At 33.3% G+C, this 24,357-nt stretch overlaps 1 protein-coding gene and 1 long non-coding RNA gene across 2 annotated transcripts in view; both read right to left on the bottom strand.

The window, feature by feature from the left end:
- LOC103102961 (uncharacterized) overlaps positions 1 to 18,750 on the bottom strand; it is a 32,743-nt gene extending 13,993 nt beyond the window's left edge. Inside the window, exons 1-8 of the mRNA XM_056793301.1 lie at positions 18,737 to 18,750; positions 16,220 to 16,333; positions 14,061 to 14,181; positions 12,221 to 12,328; positions 11,636 to 11,741; positions 9,752 to 9,834; positions 3,260 to 3,347; positions 1,116 to 1,326 (exon numbers count right to left, since the gene is read on the bottom strand). Of these exons, the coding sequence (XP_056649279.1) occupies positions 1,116 to 1,326; positions 3,260 to 3,347; positions 9,752 to 9,834; positions 11,636 to 11,741; positions 12,221 to 12,328; positions 14,061 to 14,181; positions 16,220 to 16,274 (772 nt within the window). The 5' untranslated portion in view covers positions 16,275 to 16,333; positions 18,737 to 18,750. The remainder of the gene's footprint in view (positions 1 to 1,115; positions 1,327 to 3,259; positions 3,348 to 9,751; positions 9,835 to 11,635; positions 11,742 to 12,220; positions 12,329 to 14,060; positions 14,182 to 16,219; positions 16,334 to 18,736) is intronic.
- A 3,263-nt stretch (positions 18,751 to 22,013) lies between these two features.
- LOC130453636 (uncharacterized) lies at positions 22,014 to 23,731 on the bottom strand. The gene is made up of 2 exons (XR_008911074.1): positions 23,425 to 23,731; positions 22,014 to 22,184 (listed from the first exon to the last, which is right to left on the bottom strand). It is a non-coding gene; the product is annotated as an uncharacterized LOC130453636 (long non-coding RNA).
- Positions 23,732 to 24,357: the final 626 nt, after the last annotated feature.

The raw sequence follows: 24,357 nt of genomic DNA, 5'->3' as shown, positions 1-24,357 counted from the left end.
AAGTGAGCAGAACAACTATAACTAGAGACTATAACAGAAATATTATACAGTGATCAACTGTGAAGGACTAAACCATTTTCATTAAGCTTCCAAGGTAACACATGAAGAACATACTATCAATGGTCAAGGAAGCTACAAAAAAAAATCTGAGTGTAGATCAAAACTTGACATCTTCTACTATAATAGTTATATTATAAATTATAAGTTATATTATAAATCTTCATGAGATTTCTATTGAATATGTGTGTTATGTGTCTTTATCATGATGGGAACCATATGGAAATAGGTATTACATGATAGTATGAGTATAACCTATATCAGAATCTTCACCCCCCTCAGGTAGGAAAAGAGAGATGGGGGTATCTGAATTTTAAAATGTCAAAAGAAATGGCCAAAATTATTCCTATAAGTAATTGAATTAAAAAAAAAAAGATTTTGTTGCAATGAGACCAACAGAATGTTGATAAACCAAAATGGATGTCATTAAAGTAGGATGGATAATAGACTCTAAACAAAACCATGTCCCAACGATGTAATAAGAAATCATATAAAGATTGTCTTCAGGCTACACATGATCATAGAGATTAAAAAAAAAGTCTTAGGTGGAAAATAAGTTGATTTTATAGGTCAAATGGATAGTAATAGGGAAAGAGGAACAAGATCTTTTTCTGTATTATTTCAAAAGAAGGGAAAAGGACTAAATTATAAAAAAAAAAGCCTGAGCAAAAAAAAATTGTACTGAAATCTTTTCTAAAAGCTTAAGTAATTTAGCAATAGTGTGGCCTGGATGTTGAGAAAATGAGTTTCCTATCACTGCATATTTTGAGGCAGAAGCTAAATGATATTCTGACATACATATAGGATAGATTTCTATAGCAATTAAAATGTTATAGTAGAATATTTCCAAGGTCCCTTATAGTTCAATCACCAAGAGAGGGATCAGCAATAGTTGAGAAAGCCTTATAAAGCAGCTAGCATTCTCATTATTAGAGATATGAAGGGAAAAGGAATAGAGACCAGAGATTCAGTGAGTGATAGAAACATTTGTTCCAAATTTCACTTTTCTATCAGAAAACTTTAGGGTCAAATGTTTTGAGCAAGGATATATGTCTTACCTGAATTGAAATCCCCTTGGGCTAATAATTGCCCTGGTGATAAATCTTCATTTTTTATCTCTTTAGGTTTTATTTTAAATTGTTCTAGTAATAATTCTTCTTCTGGGGCCAATGGTAAAAATGTGCCTTCTTTATTTGATTCATCAGGTTTCTGTTCCATATTCACTTTGTATGTGTTCATGTCTTTATATTTGTCTTGAAAAATGTTAGCCTGAAATTTACCAAATGAACCAAAATAAATCTATTAATTACACGCTATTCAATCCTTTTCCTCTCCAACAGTCACAACCATCTCAGTTATTCCTGCTAGCCACTTATCTGACCTCTTTATTCTCAAATGACCCCTTAAGATCTATTACATTCAAAAACATATGCACAAATTCCATGACTAGTAGCTATTGAGTAAAACTAATCAGGATAGGACGAGAGATTTACATGAGATTAGAGACAGGGATAGGTTTGGGAACTGAGATGGGGACATGGATGGGAATGGGAAGAGGGAAAGAGATAGGCATGTAGATAGGAATGAGGTTAGGGATAGAATCCAAAGCTTAAAAGCTCTCCCAGTTAAGAATTGTGTTTTTCAAGGCAAGGTGACACCTTCACTGCCATTTAGTTGCAGGAAGCTGCCAAAAGCAGTAAGATGTTACTGACCTGGTGAGCTTCAGACATCCAGGATGGACATCAGGGGGACCACTTCAATACATATCACTTCCTAACACTAGAAAACGAAGCCTCTCTTCCTGCATAGTTCTGTATATACAGGGGGAAAGACAGTTTCTGCTTCTAGGAGGATTGTAATTTAGTAAAATGGACTCCAAGAGATGTTCAAAAACAGTCAGTGGAAATACCATAATAGCTGAGAAATTACAGTGACAAGCCCTTTTGCAAACTAGAAGAATGTTAGGGCAGGTCTGATGAGTAAGTAACCTGGCCTTAGATAGAGGTATAGATATCGACACATACACACATACACATATATAAATAAATGTGTGCATGAATTTATGTGCATATATATGTATATACTGACACACAGATTTACATGTGTATAGAAAAAAGGAAAAATGATATTCACTACTAAGAGCTTCTTCCATGTCTGGTCTTCTTGTCCTCAGCTAAGCTCTGGGTATATAAGATTTATATGACTACAAAGATATAGATATAGATATATGCATATATATATATATGTATATAAATTATTTTATGGTACTCTGGGAATTAAGTATGGAACCCTCTGGTGTCAGAATATGGAAGGTACTGGGTTTAGACTTTATCCAATGACAACAGGAAAGCCTTGATAATATGTGACCGAGACACTGGGTTTAATCCTCAAATACAAAAAGAATTTACTGATGTGATAGATGGCAGAACCAGTCTAACTAATCTTTGTGAAATCATTGCCAAATGGCGCTTGCTATCCATTCCATCCATTCTACCACTGAGACCCCAGGACTTCTGAACCATTCCATCTTGTGCTTCAGCTGAACCTTATTTTAAATGTTGTACTTTCCACTTAGAGTATCGAGTAAGAGTGTCTCAAGATCAGGAAATGTTTCATTTTTTCTATTTATGTTTCCAGAGCTTAGCAGCATTTTGCACACATCCAGAGGTACTTCAATTAGTAGTTACAATGATAGCATAAAAGTAGGGGAAATCGATTGTAAGGCCTACATTCTAGCAGACTTCAGAGGCACATTCACAGAGAAAATAATAATAAAAAAAGCCTGGTGGGCCTTCTTCACTTCAGAAGGAAGAAAGTTACTGATACACATCTTAAGACCTAAGAGTAGTTAATAGCTGCAATGGAGTAAGGGAAGCAAGGAAGAAGGATACCCCAGCCGATGATCCTTTCTCTTGATCAAGTAGTGATAAGTAGAAGTAGGCAGAGAGTAGTGATATGGGAGTTTTGGTCAATTCACCTTTCATAAAGCAGTCCTCTTAGGCCAAGAAGAGTTTTAGTAAGATTGAAAAGTTTTGTTTGGACTGATCAACAGAATGGATGAATGAAATAGGAAGCATTTATTTCATGCATTATTATGGGCACCATTCACACTGACTGCTTTGCTTTCCACCACTTTTATCACTGTGAACACAACTAACATTCAATAAAACTTGATTAATGGGGAGGAACTGTGCTGTCTTACCTGCTCAAAGATAGCTTGGATGTTTTTTCTACATCCCTGATCTTCTTCTATTAATATTTTCAGTGCCCCAATAACAAATTTCAGGTCACTGTGGAAGAAAAGGTAGCAGTTTCATACAACTGGCAATCAAACCATCTTGGAATTAAAGAGATTTGGACTCAAGTTCTAGTTCTAGAACCTAGTTGTTAGTTTCCACTAATTAGTTGTATTAACTTGGGCAAGTCACTTAGCCTTTCTAGGCTAGGTAGGAACATCTATTTGGTTCTCTACCTTTTAGTTCAACATTTTTTAAAATATATGTATGCACATATATTTTAAATATCATTCCAGAAATCTCCTAGATATCTAAAGTAATTTCTGTAGACCTCTTAAAATTGCAATTGAAATTCTTAGCTCATTAAATTCTCTAAAGGTTGTATACAAGTTGTAACCAGTTTTGATGAAGTCCATCCATCATTATCTATGTGACACGGCAGCACACCCCTAATGAGTTATGATTTTGCCACTGAAAAAGGTGTTTATGGGCTTTCATAATGATGTTCTTCAGTACAGTCAGAGGGAAAGGTACAAAAATCAATATAATAGAATATATCTAATAGGCAAAAACATTAGCTTGAAATGATTCAGTATATCAGAAAGATATTGATTAGATTAACATATGAACTTTAAAAAAATTAACTCTTAACACAAGCAATCAGCAAATAAAATAAGCGTAACAAAGACATAGGCAGGGACGTCAAAAATCCTTTTCTCCAATTCCAATAGACTTCTTTTACTCTCATGGAGGTTAATAAATTAAAAGTAGTTAGGAAACAATAAACTTCCAGATCTCTTTTAATGTTCATTCCCCTCCGCACTATTTATTAACTATTTGCACTTCATTTGTCAGAACTCGGAAATTTCTGATAGAAGCAATGGGCAGGATTCTCTACTCTGTGTGTTGAGAATATTTAAGAATATCAAAACTTTTGACATGGGCACTGTACCCCCAGAAACTCAGGCAAACTATTTTGGACAGAGAGACACACCTCCAGGCTACACCTAGATCCTATCAGGCTATATCTCAAGATATCTTTTTGTTAAGGAATCTTTATGCCTCCAGGCAGACCCAAGTCAGATGACCACCTCAACCCCACCAAATGCCTGAGTGATTATTAACACTCTAGGTCATGTCCACACCATGACATAGCATCTGTTGTAAAGAGTATTAAATCCCCAGAACTGATGTCGTCTGGGGGGACAGCTTTTCCATCTATGCTGTCCTCAGGGGAGCAGCCTTTCCATTCATGCTGTCCTCCCAAGGAACTGCTCCCCATCTTGCTGCTCCACCTTGCTATCCTCCTGGCCATTCTCAACATTGCCTCCTAAACTAATAAATTTCTCTTTTTGTTTTTAAGCTAAGTTTTGGAGACTTGCATTCTTGCCAAAGGTATCCTTCCTGAACCCTAGGGGTACACATCTGAACCCCATAACACTTTGTCAGAATATTTCAGTTTGGTCTCTAATTTAAGCAGTCTAGCCTGTTGCATATTCTTTTTTTTTTTAAACCCTTACCTTCCTTCTTGGAGTCAATACTGAGTATTGGCTCCAAGGCAGAAGAGTGGTAAGGGCTAGGCAATGGGGGTCAAGTGACTTGCCCATGGTCACACATCTGGGAAGTGTCTGAGGCCAGATTTGAACCTAGGACCTCCCGTCTCTAGGGCTGGCTTGCAATCCACTGAGCTACCCAGCTTCCCCCTAGCCTGTTGCATATTCTTGAGAAGCAAACAAAATGGGAAATATGCAGTGCAAATACAAACTGCTAGTAAAAAAAACAAGAACTAATATGCACTAGTTAGACATCAAGCAATTCAAACTGTTCTGTGAGAGTTCCTAGCATGCTTTGTAAAAGCATTTTTCCTCCAAAAAAAAAAAAAGGGAAGACTGAATGGATTTTATTTAAAGAGTAAACTCAAAGAAGGGCAAAACTTCAAGGGAGAACAATAGCATATTTTCATATGAAAGAAAGATTAGTCCTCGATGTTTTGGGTAGGAGGTAGAAAAATAAAATCTAAAATCCATTGATTTGTGTTAATGTGCCCTCAAAAAAAAAAAAACAGCAGATGGGTCCCCTTTCCTGTGAAAAAAATGCTGAGTTGCAAGCCAGGTGCCAAGGGTCAGTTTAAGAAATTCAGCTTATAAACTAGAAGGGGGTGGGGCTGAATAGCATGGTGTCACTTTTCCTCACTGAAAAATGGCTAGCACAGGCTCAAAAACCCACCTGGAGTGGGGAAAAGACTGGCCAAAAATTGGGGAATCTCACCCTCTGTGCAGACACTTGAATCAGAAATAGCAGTGGGAGACTGCAGCTGAGCACTCTTCCCAAGAGCATGCAGGGAGAGGAGAAACCACTCCCAAGATCTGGTGGTGGGTGGCAGCAGCAGTAGTGGGAGGAGAGCTGGTTCAAGCAGACGGTGGGGAAAGCAGGTGGGCTGGCAGAAAAGCATGCTTGAAAAAATTTATCTATTCTATCTTAAAAAAATATTTGAAAATTCTCTTTGTGGTAAACCAAAATGTAAAGATTAAAATTAATATTCTATAAATTTTATTTTTAAACTTTTATTAATTAATAACTAAAATAAAAGAACTACCGATACCCAGGACCAGTCATGAAAGAAGAGAGCAATTGAGAGGAGCTACAGAACTTATAAACAGTTATGTGAATTGACTCAAATGTGCACAAAGGGAAAAGTATTCTGGGTAATGTAGTAGGGTTTCAAGATTTTCTAACTATACACATGAGTATTCCCTATTTCAATGAAATTATACATCTAGCCTATATCTCTACTTACTCAAATATTATTTAATGAGCTCTAAAGATAAAATAAAAACACACAACTCCAAAATTATGCCACATGATTCTCCCAATCATTGTAACAGAAGTAATCACAGCTCTCTTGAATTGTGATTTTTCTCATATTAGAGGTTCAAGAAAGGCCTAAACTTGCATTTAGAACAAATGTGAATAATGAATTTTGCACTATGTCTGCCTGTCTATCTGACTGTCTTCTCATATAAATGTCATGATAATGGAGATGGAACATGCTCAGAGCTGTCCCAGCCCTGTGACAGGAGGAGGTATGTGTGTGGGGGGTGTTATCGCATCTCCTCCTTTGATTCTCCAGGGCAGTGATGGCAAAACTTTTAGAGAGCAAGTGACCAAACTGAAACCCTCACGATGCATGTAAGAACAACTGACTTTACTCCAGACAGGGGAAGGAGGAAATGTTCCCATTTGACTGCTAGGCTGAGGGGCAGGTGATATAAGAATTGTCCTTGCGCACATGGAGAGGGGAAGGGAGCAGCCCCTCCAGCACACCTGCTATAGGTTCACCAAAAAGGCTCTAGGATAGTGATGGCAAACCTTTTAGAACCTTTTAGAGACCATGCCACCCAGCAACCAAGTGTCCTCTGCCCTTACTCAGACAGGGGAGGGAGAAAGAGAGGAGAGTAGCCTGAGCACTCCACTCAGGAATGGGAGTGAGTACTGAGGGGTAAGGATGCACAGTGGAGAGAGGGGAAGGGAGCAGTCCCCCTACCCCAAGTTCTTCTACCTTTCTAGTAATTAACTCTGCCATGGAAGGCACATGTGTGTCCACAGAGAGTTCTCTCTGTGCCATCTTTGGCACATGTGCCATAGGTTTACCATCATGACTCTAGGGCATGTGGCAAATAATTCTCTCCTGAACAGAAGGAGGATGGGCTGTCCTGCCCACTCTAAGAGTCTGGCAGCTTTTTCCATGTGGACACAAGATCTTTAGGGCTCAATTCAGCAACCTTGAACCTCTAACTGCCTGTCCTACATAAATGATCCAACATCAGTCTTGAGGTTATTGTGTTCTGCATAAAATCAACATTCTGAATTTCAGAGGTCCAGAGAGCCTGAACTGAATTCAGACCCTGGGTTTATTAAGCCTATGTTTTATGAAGAGGAAATACATAGCTGTCTCACAGAGTAGATCAAGTACTTTTGCACTTCCTTATTTGACCAAATTTTTCTGTTCAATTTTCCTTGGAGCTACTGAGTAGAGGCAAAAGGAAGCAAAGACTGAGATAAATGCCTGATCTTTCCTTCAAGTGGTCTGGTCTCCCCAAGACTAAAGTAGTCATTACATGCTTAGGTCAAAAACAGGAAAGACCTTAATGGAAAAGGAGAGGACACAGCATCATCCCAATCCTCTGGACCCCAGTATCCTGTGAAAAGGGAATTCTTTACTGTCTATACTGAGTTAACACTATTAAGTACCCCTATTTAGTACCTTCACTTGACAGAAAAAGAGGATTAACTCTCCTTTGTCTCCTTTTAAATTGTACCAACAAAAGATGAAACACCATATTTAGTACTAGATGAGAATCTAGCAAGGTACTTAGAGAATTCACACCTCAGTCAGCCAGGAATCTGTGAATCTTTTTGATGAGAATTTAACCTTCAGAAGGTGAAAAGTTGATCCTACCCATACTGCCCCATGGGCAGTGCTAGACAATTTGGAAACTGTGACTGACCCCTGAGAAGAGGGGAGGGGACAAGAAGTCACCATAAAAAGCAAACCCCGAACTTCTTTAGGGCAGAGTGATTGTCTTTGAGAAGATAGTCTGAAGAGATTGTCTTCTGGAGATAGTCTTAGATAGTCTTCAAGGGAGCTTTGCTGGAGACTTGCTTGGATCATGGGTTTGGAACTAGGCTTCTAATTGGACTCTGACTCTAGGATTATTCCCTTGGGTGAGTAAAAGGCTGATCCCTCTCCTAGATTTTAGAGAGACTAACTTCCATCTTGGAGGAGGCTGCAAGGTTCCTGGTTAGAGCTAATTAATCTCTTCCTGGATTAAGCAGACCCAGAGAAAAGCATTTAGATTGATAGGATAGATAACTTCTCCATCCCCCTTACATTTCTCTTCTTTATTGTTTCCTCTCTATTTGTAAATAAATTCTGACTCAAGTTGTAATAAGTACTGGCAATCACATAATTTCATATAATCATCATCCAACCACTAATTTTAAACTTTACAACCCTTTGTCACTGTTATACTCCTTTGGGAAATTCCTATCCCTATTTGATATCACAGGCACACAGCTGAGTTATATTTTACTCTTTTCTCTAGGTAATCCAACTCAAAATGTGAATATTAATGGCAGCAAGGATAGGTAGGTGGCACACTGGATGTGTCAAGCCTAGAGTAAGGAAAGTCTCATCTTTTAAGTTAAAATTCAGTCATCAAATCAAACACTTATTAACTGTGTAACACTAGGCAAGTCACTTAATCATGTTTGCCTCAGTTTCCTCACCTGTTAAATGAGCTAGAGAAGGAAATAGCAAACCACTCTAGTATTTTTGCCAAGAAAACTCTGAAGAGTGTCCTAGGAAGAATTATACAACTGAACAACAATATGACAATAAGTTGTGACTCTAGGAAACTACACTGTCTTAACTTTGCATCTATCTTGGAGTGACCATAGATATTTGAAAAAAATTCATCCTTCTATATGTTCAATAATTCTAGAAAGCAATGAGTGCAAAAAACTCTGAATTTTTCACTAAAACAGTGTCAATATTTAAGAAGTCCTGGAGAGATACAATCAGAACTGGACATTATCACTAGATGTATGAAGAGTCTAAAATATATTGTGCATTTGAAGAAACCTAGGGAGTTTCATGCTTGATTCAACACTTTTAGTAACCTAAGGAACAATCATCATGCTTAGGAGACTCTACCTTTTTGTGCTATTTATGGTGAACATGAATTTACATAATAGGGAGTCAGTGAAACACTCTAAAATAACATTTTTAAATCTATTCTTCTGCCTAACAGTTTTTGCTTATCCATTGCTCTCTCTAGACCTTTTTTTTTGTCTTGATTCACAAAAAATATATTCTCATGAACAGCTAATTGGCTGAGTGGATAGAGAGATTCTGGAGATGGGAGGTCCTGCATTCAAATCTGGCCTCAGGTTCTTCTTTGCTATGTGACCCTGGGCTGGTCTTTTGACCCCAATGCCTAGCTCTTACTGCTCTTATGCTTTGGAACTGACACTTAGCTTCAATTATAGGACAGAAGGTAAAGTTAAAAAAAACATTCTTTTTGTTTTTGTTTTTATCTGTTCTATTTGCTTTACATCAAAGTTTATCAAGATGTTTCCAGATTTCTTCTATTCCTGATATTTACTTATTTAAATGCACTATATTATTTCATTCTATATATTTATAAGCCAGAAATGATGAGGCCATTCCTCATCAGGAAAATATTATCCCAAAAACCCACTGAATATATACATTTTTTAAATTCAGTCTCCAATTTGGAAATCTTCCCAGTAAATGGAATTTAGAGGCAAAAGCATATTGTTGTTTTATTATTAACCTTTCACTAAGTTTTGTCTAAAAAAACCACTAGTTTACATACTCAATAAAAGCTTACATATATATCTTTATACCTATATATATATATCTCTATATATACCTGGCCATCCAGTACCATGGTACTCTTGGACTTCTACAAATACTTGCTTGTCCTCTCACAATAGTGATATCTCTAATTTTTTCCTTTAAATGGAGAAAATGTTTAGAAAGTGTAATTACAATATAGGCCTAAATCTAAGAAATCTCAAGAACATGCTTAAAATAAACAAACAAAATCCACTCTCCTAATGTGCTAATGTTTAAAGATTTCATAATTGGATAGGAAAGAGGTTTTAAGGAGGCAGTAGTAAATACTTTTATACTTTTTGCAAAATGAAATATATACCAATATACCCATATACACACTTTGAAAGATTAAATATATTCTTTGATCTTTCTTCCAAAGACATTATCATTATTAGAGGACAGATGGTCATTTCAAAATTATAGTAAAACATTTTAAAGAGTTTGCCAAAACATCTAGCTAAATAGCACAGAATAAAAAGCAAGAGCCTGCTTATGCATCAGCATAACAACATGAGCAACTAATTCAATCATAATTTCTTAAGCATCTAAAAAGTGCAAGCCTGTGTGTTGTCCTGGGGATATAAAGATAAAACATTCCTTCACCTCCAGGGGCTTACAGATTGGTAGACCAGCATTTTGGGGAAAGCCTTAGAGATAGGATACAGAAAGACATAAAAAAAAAAAAGATTGTTGGTCAGAGATTGTTGTGAAAAGGAATCTTAATGGAAATGTTAAAGACAAGAATAATAAAAGAGGTCTAAAATTAACAGGTCCTCAAACTGAACCTTCAAAATTAATAAAATTACTCAGGATTACTTGACAATAATTAAGAGTTCATAAAATATTCTACCATGAGGAAGTCCCAGAAGATAATTAACTCAGCACTCCAGGGGTTCAAAAACCCAAAAACAAAAATGAGAGAGGAAGGATTCTGTATTCTGGAAGGCCTGAGAAAAACTGGAAATCATGTGATACAAATGAAAGTTTGAATAGGAAAGGGCTATATAATTTACCATAATGAATTCAAGTTGCATATACAACCTTAATATCAACCAATATCCATACAGCATTCAAAATTAGAAAAACAACAGGAATAAGACCTCTTACACCAATATTTGTGAGGCATATTGATGGTAAAAAACTAGGGGGTTTGTGATTATAATAAAAGAAAAAATAGAAATTTTGCACTACTGAGAAAGATTTAACATGAACAAAATCAATGCAACTAGAATAGAAGTGAAACCCCAAAGTCATCAAAGGCAGGAAATCAAGGGAATATGGATACACTCACATATTCTTTGTCTGAATACAAAGTGTCCGTTAATTTGGGAAGACCTGAACAAATGCTGTGATATATTATATAATGAGATATTATTAAGTTTTTGAAATTAACAATAAGAATTCTACGAGACATTAAAAAACCCCACATTAAATAATGTAAAGTAAGCAGAAACAGAAGGCTCTTTATAACTAAGGTAAATTAAAGCAGCATTAAAATTTTGCCATCCTCTGACTAATTGTAATGGAAAATCTAAGTCTGGGACAAAAGTTAGAGATATAAAAATATACATACACATACACACATGTATATATCTCCTTTGTTCAGAAAGGAGCAAAAACTATCAGATTCAGTTGCTGTATTTATTGTTCAGTTTTGCTTAATTCATTCTCTATACTACAAATGATAATTCAGTGGTGAAGGTTGGAGTGCATCAGAGAAGATTAGAATGTAAATCTCAGAGACATTGGTAAAATTGCATAAAAGAGCAACAATAAAAAAGTATGTAATAAATTAAGATGAAGTTACTGAAGAGTAGGAAAGGAAACGTTTTAAAGAACCAAAATTTTATTTTAATATTATGATAAAAAAAGAAAGAATTTTGCGTTTCTGCATTTTTTTATTTGGTTCACATAATACCTGTACTATGAGCGAATCCATAAAATATTTCTTCCTTTCCTCTGACAACTCGAGGAGTTCGATAAGTTTTGACTTCACTTCAGGTGGTTCGCGGCCAATTTCAATCCTAGGTACAAAATATCCACATTTAATTTATGTACTTTGGATTAAGACATAGCCATGCAAAGTGCTGAATGGGGAAATTCAGCTAAGCTTTCATTCTTACAAAAACAAAACAAAACAAAACAAAAAACAAAACAAAAAAACCTCTTCAGGTTCAAGGAGCATTATTTGCCAAGAAAATAAAAATTCATTAACTAAAAATAAATGCAAACGAAAATCAAGGGTTTGCTTGAGATGTGATAGAGTATTCAGAAAGGAAGGTGCAAATGGGTCCTAAAATGTCTTGTGAACTGCTGAACAGAAAAAAAAAGAGGGTCATTTCCTAGCAAAAGAAGACAAAAAGAGAAATTATTTAAACATGTTAATTAGGCTTTCTTTCTCCCCAATTTTTCTGTTTGAACACATTGCTAAAGAAATTTCCAAATCAAAAACAATGATCTAGCAATCTCTGCATCTTAAAGAAATGTGGGAAAATTTACTTACTGGAAAGGAGAATCGTCCATTTTTTTAAAAGTAGAGATGATTTCTGCTTCATCCAATCCAATTAGATTGATGTCACCTATTTTAATAATCTGGTCAAATACACGGATACTGAAAAATAGAATTGCAGAGTAATTAAAATTACATTGAAGATTTTTATGACCTAAAAGTCCAATGCATGTGTATGATTAGAAGATATGGTACTAATTTAAGAGATAGACTTCAATGACTCATCATACCATTACTATAATGGTTGCCACTTACAAATTTTTCAGTCACCACTTCTCTACAAATTAATCAGAGGACTTAGAGGGCTGGTGTGTCTCAATAATTTCATTACCCTGCAGCCTGTCTGGGGATTCTTCCCTGGATTTTTTTTAAGTGGGCTTCAAGGATGATTAGTGTTCATAACTGAGTCTGTACTCCAAGCCTTTCCAGCTGGCTAAGTCTCAATAATGAAATGAGATTGAAAAAGGAAGGGACTTTGGCAGATCTTGGAAAACACAGTGAGAAGGATCCAAGAGAAATCATCCACAAACACAGATGCCCTCCTACAAACAATTATCAGAGTATTGTTTCAATTTTAATATTCTTCAGAAAGTCAATAGGATCTGCAGAAACTAAAACAAATGATTCTTCTGAGGTATCAGACAATGCACCCACTGACTGAAGACTGAGTAAGGAGACGATAATTCAGAAGGAAACTTCTAGTTGATATTTTTATTGTAGAGACCTTGGGTGATAATAAACAGATAAATGTCATCATAGAAACTGAGGAAAAGAAAACAACTTTGGGAGGTTAAGAGGAGAAAATTTTCACCATTTATCTGGGATATTCAGGATAGGCATCTAAAGAAATCAATTCTGTTACAATCTTGGAAGCAGGAACAAATTCTAAAACCATCTGGGCTAAGTGAGTTGGGGATGAAGAAGTAATGAGCCTCAGGCTTTGAAACAGAAAACCTGATGGCATTTTTTGCTTTCAGTTCTATGTAACAGAGTGTCATCTCAGGAAGAATTCTATTTTAAAGTCCAAAATTACATCATGAGCAAGGACATAGAGGGTACCATTTGACCTCAGTTGCATAGTAAATTCTTACAAGGTTAAAGTTATGATTTGGCAACCTATTTGCATTTCTTATTTTTTTCCTTTCTCAAGGATTCACTTTGGGCAGTTTATAGTAATATTTTAAATGTATATTCCTACATTCCTATATCTAGGAAGCCCTCTCTCAATTCAGGAATTATTTTATTGTATAGTCAAATTTCAATAATCTCTGAAGATAGTTGCCAGTGTCTCATGGATACCATTTTTTCTAATACAACCAAAGTATCCCCCACACCCAGATTTTCTCACATTTATTTAGTATAGATCTTTTCTGCACACAATAGTAATTTGTTTGTTGCCTAGTCAATTCAGTTTTTCATTTCTCCAAATCAAGAACTATTTTCCCACTTTCTTTATATCCCTTCATGGAGAGCACAGGTTCTGGAATGGTACAGATTTATAAATACTTGTTAATTTGACCTGATTTGGAAATAGCTGGGCACATGTTTACAATGGGCTCATTATGGCAATTATTAAAGACCTTCTCAATGATCAAGAATAAAGTCACAGTTTACAGACCAAGTTGGAGTGGAATTATAGACTCTTTGTTTCCAAGCCAATTCCATTTCCTTACTAGCTTGGTCATGACAATATTTTTAAAGTTGATATTTCTGTATTTTTCAGAGATTTTATTTGTGTAGTCACTTTCCATGTTTACAATATTAACCCTTTTTAGAATGATGTTAAATCCTCCCTACAAAGTCAATTCTTATAAAATTACAAAACCAAACTCACCATCCAAGTTTGTGAACTGCACCTCCTTCAATAATTTCAGTTATAAAAACCCCTGGTTCCTTTCCATCCTCATCTGCTGGATCAAAGAAGATACAAGTACAAAGCCCCAGTTCGTTGTCACCTATAAATACAAAAATAATAATAGTAATAATAATGAAAGCCTAAAACATCTGAAGCAACAGTAAGAATAAAATTTCCTCCCAGTACAGTTGGCCTGGTCACTCTAGCTTTGCACTGGAATTATAAGCCATCCACTTATACTTTACCGGTATCTTTTCCTTAATAATTAGCAATATATATCTGACTCTGTTACAGTCTCCCCTAGACCAATGATTTTGCTGAACTTTCTACCTTTCAGCATATAAGCACATTAAAATATTTTTAATGATTAAAATTTTTTCTAAGGACATATAAAATCTATTTTAAGTTCCAAATTCTTTCCTACTCACCCTGGTCTCCAACCTCATTAAAAAGGTAAGCAATTTGATAAAGATTATACATATGCAGTCATGTAAAACATATTTCCTTCCTTATTCATCATGTTGAGAAATAAAACATACCAGGAAAAAAGGAAAATAAAGTAAAAAAAATATGTTTTGCTCTGCATTTAGATTCCATCACCTTTTCCACTGTAAGTGGATAACATTTTTCAGTTCTTCAGAACTGTCTTTCAATCTTTGTATTTCTGGGCATAGCAAAGTCATTTACAGTTGATCATTGCATAGCATTGCTGTTCATGCACCCAGTGTTCTGCTTCTGCTTCCTTCATTTTGCATCAGTTCATATAAGTGTTCCAGGTTTTTTGAAATCATCTTAATCATCATTTCATGTAGCACAATAATATTGTTGCAATCACATACCACAAATTTTTCAGCCATTTCACAATTGAATGTTATCCCTGAAATTTTAAGTTCTTCAACACAAAAAAGAACTCCCATAAATTATTTTGTACATATAGGAACATTTTTTTTTCATCTTTTAAAAATTTCTAATCTCTTTGGGATACTGTCTTAGTCGTGATATTGCCAAGTCAAAGAATATGCACAATTGTATAGCTCCTTGAGCATATGTCCACATTGTTCTCTAGAATAGATGAATCAGTTCACAATTCCACCATCTGTACCTTAGTGTCTCAAATATTCCCCCATCACCTCCAACATTTTTCATTTTCCTTTCCTGTCTCTTTAAGAAAATTTGATAGGCATGAAAAGTAAGAGTTGTTTAAATTTGTATTCTTCATAGTGATTTAGTGCTTTTTTATGTGGCTAGAGACAGTTTTTATTTCTTCATCTGAAAACTGATTATTCATATAATTTTAGCATCTATGAATTGGGGAACAACCTGTATTTTTTATGAAGTTGATCCAGTGCTCTATATCTTTGAGAAATGAGGCCTTAATCAGATCTTTAAATTTTTCCCCATTTTTCTTCTTTCCCTCTAGTCTTAGCTATATTGGTTTTGTGAGGAAAACTTTTAAAGGTAATGAAAATGATCCATTGCACCTCCTATAATGTTCTCTGTCCTTTATTTGATAATTCTTTTCCCCCTAATTTAAATCTGGCATTACCCTGAACGCATAAATCAAATGCCACTTTGACCTTATCTTGATACATGATGTGTGGCATTGGTCTACATCTAGTTTCTGCCAAAATGCTTTCTGGTTTTCTCAGCAGTTTTTGACCCAGTGAGTTCTTGACCCTAAAATATGGATTTTTGCATGTAAGAAACACAACATTACTAAAGTCATTTCTACTGTGCATATTGTGTGTACCTACTCTACTCCATGGATCCACTACTCTTTCTTCATCAATAATAGATTAGTTTGAAGATAAGTACTTTATAATAATACACTTTGATATCTGGTATGGTTAGATCATCTTCTATCATATTATTTTTCACTAAACAAGGACAAGAATATCAATGGAAATAGTGCCTTATTGCTATAACTCACCTTTCTGAAATTATTTTAAAAGTTATGATATCAAAAATATTTATCAGTTAAACTTACACTCCTTAATCTTCATTTGGGAATTATTCCTAATATTTTTAATATTTTCTAGATTTGATGTTTATTGATGTGAAAAACAAATTAATAAAAATAAAATTGATGAAAAATGGCATACATGTATGAAATAAGCAATTTTATAGTTAAAGCTTACCTTTGTCTATTTGACAAGAAAATAAATCGAGGTTCTGGACTCTTCTTTGCATCATTTTTTCACAGAGAAGATTAAAAGCTATCAACAAGCTTCTTGAACAAGAAAATATTCGATCTTTACTTGAAAAAAATAAAAAAAAAATTTAAGTGCATGGGCAACAAAATATAAATAATTTCAAAGTACAGTGGTGTATTAATTTTATTTAGAAAAATTAGTTTTCTTGATCAGTCTTTTGACATTAATTGATACGCCCCTTAAAAATTCTTTTTATCTTAGTGTTCGACCCCAAGATACACAAGAATAATATTTCCTTTCACAATGTATCTCATATGTTCAAATTTACTCCTGTATGTTGATTAAATTTGAGGGGGAAAAATCAGCATTATACCTAATGGAAGGGGAGGAATTCTAAAGGTATATACAATTTTGCTATAGCCTAATTAATGTTTATGGTAAGTGGTACAAGGCACATTGACTAACATTCTTTTCTTTATATTCTAAAACCATCCTTTAATGTTAATTAAATATTAATATTAATTAATGAATTCTAATAATTAATGATCATTAATAAATTATTATTTTCAATTAATCAGAATTTATAATGTAATGATTATATCCTATCCTATCCTATCATATTATTATATTTATACAACATAACACATTATAATAATTTAATTATTACATAATCAATTGTTGATTGATCATCATTAATAATTGTTATTAGTTAATAATTGTTATTAATTGACTATTAATTCTCAACCATTAATTAATAATTGATATTGATTACTTATAATAATTAATTATTAAGAATCAATTATTAATTATTGTTAATTAATTAATAATAAATACTAAAAGATTATTAATTAATAATAATCAATTAGCAATTGTCATTAATTAGTAATAATATCGATCAATATTTAATGATTAATACTTTACTATTTTAATAAGTTAATAAATACTTTATTTAAATTGATTTAAAAGTTAAATTAAATAAATTAATAAATAAGTAAAATTAAATTTAAAAATGAATAAAATATATTTATATATACATATATAAAAAGAAAATGTATTTAAAATAAATTAATTAATTAAATATACTCTAAAATACAATAATTTAATAATCAATAATTAATGTTAATCAATTATTAATTAGGGACATATACTAATTGATGTTCATTATTAATTATTATTTTCCATAATCATTATTATTTAATATTAAACAATTATTTAATAAGGATAAACTGATGACATCAATAATCTCTTAATATTAATTATTAAACAAATAATAATTGGTTAATGTTAATTCATAAAATAAATCAATAATTGTTTGATGTAATTAATAATAATGACTATAAAATAATTAATATCAATCATCATTAATCAATAATTACTTAATATCACTTAATAATTATTATGAATAATAATCATGATCAATTATTAATTAATGACCATCCATTAAATTCACTTAATATAATTAGTAATCAATGATCATGAATAGATTCATTAATGATCATTAATTATTAATTGATTATAATCAATGCTGATAAACCAATAATTGTTTAATATTAATGATGGTTAAAAATAATAATCATTGCCAGTTATTAATTAATGATCATCAATTAATGGCTGTCACTAATTAATAAATAATATTATATTGTATTTATTATTTTAATAAATAATTGAATTAAATTACCTTTAAAAATTAAATTAAATGAATTTATGTTATATTAAAATAAATTAAAATAAACAATTTAATAAATAATATATAAATATATAAAAATAAAATTTATTAAAAATAAATTAATTAAATGTATATAAATAAAAACAAAATAATTCAATAATTTAGTGATTTATAATAAATAATTTATATTAACCAATTATTAATTTTTGATTATTACACATTGATGATAATTAATTAATCAATTACTGATTAGTGACAATTACTAATTGATAATCATTAATTAATAATTGATATTAATTGGATATAATCTTTATATTCAGACTTATATATATTTATTTAAATGTAGTACATACATATAGATTGGTTTCTGTTTCTAAATATTTATATAAAGATGAATTTCCACGATTTATCCCACTCCTTCTTTCCCCAATATTCTTATATTTTTTCACTAGAGGACTGACCAAAATTGTGAAAATCATATGAAACAGAAAACATGAAATAATGTTTAAAAGCTAGAAAGAAAAAGAATTAAAATAAAAAAGAAAACAGGTAGGAAGATTTTGGTTAGGATATATTTTCCCCCTGGAACCTGCCATAGTATTTTATAATATTTATAGATTCCTCAATAATCTTCAATTCCTTTGAAAATGGACAAAATCTCTGAGATCCCCTTTAGAATTCTGTTTATCAATATTTTTTAAAAATTTATACATCAAAAATCACCAATTCCATATCAAACCATTCCACAACAAAAAGAAATTCCCAGCAACTACTCTAAAACAAATAATTCCACAATTTATCAAACTGCCACCCTTCCAACCCTTAACACATCCTACCTCCTTGGTTTCCTTTGCAGGAATGACCTCCCCAGTCTCCTCCCTTTATTTATAATCCTCCTGATTCCTTGGTAACCTGACAGTTGTTCTATGTTCTATGATCTCTTATTGGCTGTTGAGTGTTTGGCCCTCTTAAGGGAACCACCAGTCATTTCTTTTGAATCAACTCTTCAGTTGCCTTGAAACTCAGAATGGTCAGCCAGCAGTCAAAAAGCAGCAGTAAAAGTTAACAGATACCTCAGCTTAGGCCTACCAATCTTTCCATTTTACCACCTTTATACATTTAATATTTAGACTTCTTTTTCTTTCTTGAGACTTACATAATTTTACTTCCTAAGTTTCAAAACAAGCTCCCCTAGCAACGAGTGTGTAAACAATTCCATTTATCAATCCAGTTAGCCAACAAGTATTTATGGTGGGCACCGAGCTTGAGAGAAACAACCAGCCCTCAAGGAGGATAATATGGCTTAGCCCAGAGGTAGCAAGTACAGAACTGTCTCTGCTTCCTCAGACATATCATATATATAGAAATATGTGTTCTTACAAATTCATGGACTCCTTTTTCTGGCATTCTTTAGAATCTGCTGTTATTGTTTCCCCACAGGTGACTGGGTAAGTTTCTAGGGAACATTTTTCTCATGTTAGCTTCAGTTCCTCAGAAACCATCTAAATGAATTTATGAGTTTCAGGGATACTTGGATGACTGGAATCATTCATGTAACTCATCAAAAGAAAAGTAACTTTTTTCAATTTTCTTTCAAGAATGAACCACTTTGGAGGCAGTTGGGTGACTCGGTGAATTGAGAGCCAAGTCCTGGGTTCAAATGTGGCCGCAGACACTTCCTAGCTTGGTCACCCTGGGCAAGAAGCTTAAACCCCATTGACTAGCCCTTACCACTCTTCTGCTGTGGAAACTATACACAGCATTGATTCTAAGTGAGAAGGCAAGGGTTTTTTGTTTGTTTTATTTTTTAAGTGAACCAGGGCTTTTAAACTAAGGCTCTTGTAACTATGTAAAATTAAAAAGAATAAAAACCTTTTATGTAAATGTGAAAAGTGTTGAGAAAAAGATTTTTTAAAGGAATTTTTTAATGTAATCAACTCAGGAACCCAAACCACTCTCACGTTTCCACATAGCTCCACTCCCAACAGCTAATGTGAATTATTGCTGACATCAAAAAGCATGTTTTCTCTAGCTCTATGACAGCAGCAGTAGGCAGAGTGGTGAAGGAAGTGGTCCTGATCAGAGGACAGTGAAAAAGAAGTATATTGGGGTGGGTTGTTTTTTTTTTTTTTGGTTCTCCAAATATTTGGACTTTAATCTTTGGGTGTTGAGATTGTGGTAAGCTTTCCAGATCCCAGTCTGGAATTTTTGGTAGGTAATGCCTCTCTAAATTATACCATTGTCCTATAAACATCTGATATTCAGTATTTCCAAAGCTGAAATTCTTATTTTCTAATCAGAAAATCTCCCCTCTTCCTCTTCTCTCTCTCACTATTTCATCACCCTGCCTCACCAACTATTGTCTTCTTCATAGGCTCAGTCCATCATTCCTCCTCCATCCAACCAGTTGCCAAAGCTTATCTGTGGAGACGTTTCCAACATTTCTCTCTAACATGGCCTGCCCTTCTGTCACACAAAACTTCTTAGCAGGTCTTTCTCCCCTGAAGCCTGCATTATATCTGCCATATCCTTCCCTAATCCAGTGCTTCCAGCATTGAGCTTTCAAAGAAAGGTATAACTATGTCACCTTATGTCTGTCTTTCTACACAGTAGTCTGTAAAGATTTCCTATCTCCTCCTAGATTTAGTATTAAATATTGTTTGCAATTGAAAATGATTCAAAACACACATACACACACACACATACACACACACACACACACACACACACACACAAAGCTGCCACCTTAACTTCTTATTAAACTTACCTTTGTGACAGAATTTATTCACATGTAAAAGGGAATCAGGCATTCATGAATCTCCTATTGTTTTAGTCCTGTTGAACTGAAATTTGATTCTTCTTCCTAGGCCACATCATGCCTACAGAAGTCGGTCCCTTTAGAAATACACAAGTCCCTATCTCTGGCTTTAGCCTTTAGAATAAAACTGTCATTGTGTTCTCAGGTTTGTCCTTACTTTCAACAGCAGCAGTCAATGGAGATCTTCCCGTAGTATATTATTCTCATGGACATTCTCAGATCCCAAGAAATTATCTTGGATCATTTATATTTCCATATGCACTAGGGAAACTTAGATGATACATATGATCCTCTAAACCAAGTAACTTTTCCTATTTTCTTTCCTAGTGCACATGGCTCCTTCAGGCCACAGGTCTAAAAACAAAACTAAAACAAATGATCCTTGTGTCTATTAAAAGCTTATAGTAAGAATTAAAAAACAAATATTCTAAAGCTAAATAGCTCAAGGGTGCTATAGCGTATAGTCCATGCATGTTTCTATAGTTCTTCACTCTTTACAACTATTGCTTCATGTTGTCGATGTCCTAAAGCACGTTTTCCTTTTATCTCTTTGGGAGCAGAAGTGGGCAGAGTTGTTAAAGAGTATTGTCCTGGGAGAGGACAACAAAAGCACCTCGTTGGCCATTGGTTTAACTGAATAACATTCTTTAACAGATTGATAAATGTAAAACAGTATTTTGGAGCACTTGAGCTATGATTTGGAGAGTATTATGACCAAAAAACTATGGAGAAGTCAATGTAGTAGTTAATGGGAGAAGGTAAGAAGGAGGTCTCATGGGCAATATATATGTATGCACACACACATATCATATATACCGTATAGATATATATTTATTATATGTATAAATTTTTATATACATTTATTTCTTTTGTTCATATTTGGATTCTGAAGCAAAATTAACAAAGAATAGAGAGGGCTGGACTTGTAGAGAAGAAGATTAAGGTTCTGCAATTAATGTCTATTAAGGACTCTGGGACAATAAGAAAGCAACAATTCAATGTTTGAGGCAGATTTTTTACAGGTGGTCTAGGCAGAGGTAATGAAAAGTTGAACAAGATTGAAAACATCTAAGAGTTTCTGTTATACTAGGAAAATTGCTTTTTGCACTATTCCTTCAGTTGTACTGAGGAAATTCCATATCCATTTCCTACAAAAATGAGAGCATATGTGTATATTATAATCAGTTTATTCAGAAATACAGTATAATATGTGTAATGCTTATTATGGATGATATTAATAATTTTTCAACAATGAAAAATTATTCTATATCAAAATAATATGTTGAAGTAGTAGATTAAAGGTAAATATCATGTAATTATATTTTTCTCATTTTTGCTGTATCTTCCAGAATTATCTTTTTGATATATTTAATTGTTAGATTGTATTAATTATTTTCTGTCTGTTGAATTTTCTTAATTCCCTTAAGGATTTTCTTGCGATCTCTCTTCTTAGTGATTCCAATGCACTTTGGAAAAAAAATGAAAGCTGTTACTTTACATGCATGCATTCAAATGAATATATTTTATAACTCTTTACATAATGAAACTGAACATTAAATTAAGTATCCTTTCTGAAGAACTCAGATTTTACAACATTAGGAAAATATTCAATATCTCTGAATGAAGTAAAAAAATTACATTGTAGAACTCTAAAAGGCATTAAGGAATTCACATAAAAACTATCTTTTCTAAGAAGAGTGTTGGTACTTCTTATTGGTGTCATAATTATACTTGAAGCTACATTTCTCATCTATTAATTTTTATTTGCTTAACTGGTTGGGAGCCCAGAGATGGTTGCATTTGAAACACTATACATTTTTTTTATTATTTTTAATTGCATAATTTTCATTTGTCTTCAAATGGAAGAACCCAGAATATCAGAAATTTACAGCTTAGAGGTACTTAAATAGAATACATTAGGAACTTTAGAAATAATTGTGAAAGAAGCTATATTTTAAAAAATCCTCCTAATATTTTCTTATGTGGCAAATGAATCCAAGTAGAATATATTTCAGGGTTTTGTGTTGTCAATTATCATATTCCTCTAGTACCTCTAGTCAATGACAAAGATGTTATTCTAACCAATATTTGATATTTAAAGCTTAAAATATTGATATTGTATTTACTATAAATGAAATGAAAGCTTGCCATTTCCCATGATTACTGTTTTTTAATCTGTTTCAGTGAAGTTAATCTGCGTGGTCAAAAATTAAAATATTGCTTTTCTGCTTTCCAGTGTTTGTTAATACATAGAATTCTTAAAAAAAAAGAATGGTGGCTCAATAGATTAAGAACCAGACCTAGAGAAAAGAGATCCTGGTTTCAAATGTGACCCCCTAGAAGTATGATGCTGAGACAGTCACTTGCCTCACATTGACCACCCCTTAAAATTCTTTTTCTTTGGAAATTTACATGTTATATATTCTAAGACGGAAGGTATAAGGCTTCAATGAATAAATAGAAATAAAAAGGAATGACCATATGGCAGGAATACTAAAAAAAAGGGGGAGCAAATCACATTAAAAAACATTTCTTGAAACTACATTCAAAAAGGTAGTTAACATGTTTTCCTTAAAACCATAAGGTTGTCAAATGGGCCATATATAGGAATCCCATTATTTGTAGTTTTGCATCCAATGCCCAACATAAAATAAGTTAATATAAAATTGTATGTAGCATATATAAAAAGCCAATTCTGAAGCTTACTTTTAATGCATCATTGTCTAATTCAAGAAGTTCTTGACTGCTTACTCTTTTATAATCAAATTTCAGGATATATTTTTTCATTCCAATACTCTTTAACCAATGGCCAACTTGAGTTTCTGTCCAGTCAGACACCAGCAGCTTTGGGGTATAAAAGAAGCAGAGGTGTCATCAAATAGCTAGAGATCAAGAGAGACAATATTTAAAAGCTTAGATTGGCCTATGTTTATATAACCATTGACAGTGAAAACTGCGAAAGGGTCTTAGAGATTATTTTAAAAGCTCATTCCCTAGTAATTAAAATGGAGATACGCACATAAATCTTTATGACAAATTTCAAATAATGAAAATTTACCTTTAGGTAAGTTTCTTCCTGCTTGCGCACATTCTGTACTTGTTTATCATGTTTTTTAAAACAAAAGAAGCTCCGCCAATTGTATCCTTGGACATTGCTAGAATCATCCAAGATTTGAGAGGGAAATAATTAAAGCATAAAATATATTCTATTATGATGCAAAAAGTTACCTAAAGAGAAACACACTATAAAAATTCATAAATTTCAATTCCATAAGAAAGATAAAGCCATATGTTAAAGGAACTTTGGTTTTTTATGGGGCACATGTCTATGTTGGCATATATCGAAGAGAATAGGTATAACCTAACCTGACGTTTATGTTAAAAAAAAGAAACAAACAAGAAATGGAAGTCAATTAAGTTAAAAGTTTTGTGCATGTGGCATGGTATCATCTCTCTCTACCGCTTCCTCCTCTACATTAAACACAACTAATACATGATTTGTCTTGTAAGGAGTTGAAGTTTCCCTGATGTAGATTTGGAAGTAACACTGGATGTAAACTTGTGCCATCCCCTCATTTTATATAGATGAGAAATCTCAAACGTATTGATCAGAAATCACATAACCTCAATCACACAAGT

This window comes from Monodelphis domestica, chromosome 4, assembly GCF_027887165.1.
Source record: "Monodelphis domestica isolate mMonDom1 chromosome 4, mMonDom1.pri, whole genome shotgun sequence".
NCBI lineage: Eukaryota > Metazoa > Chordata > Mammalia > Didelphimorphia > Didelphidae > Monodelphis > Monodelphis domestica.
The sequence above is the reverse complement of the archived record's forward strand: the minus strand, read 5'-3'. Positions and strand labels throughout refer to the sequence as shown.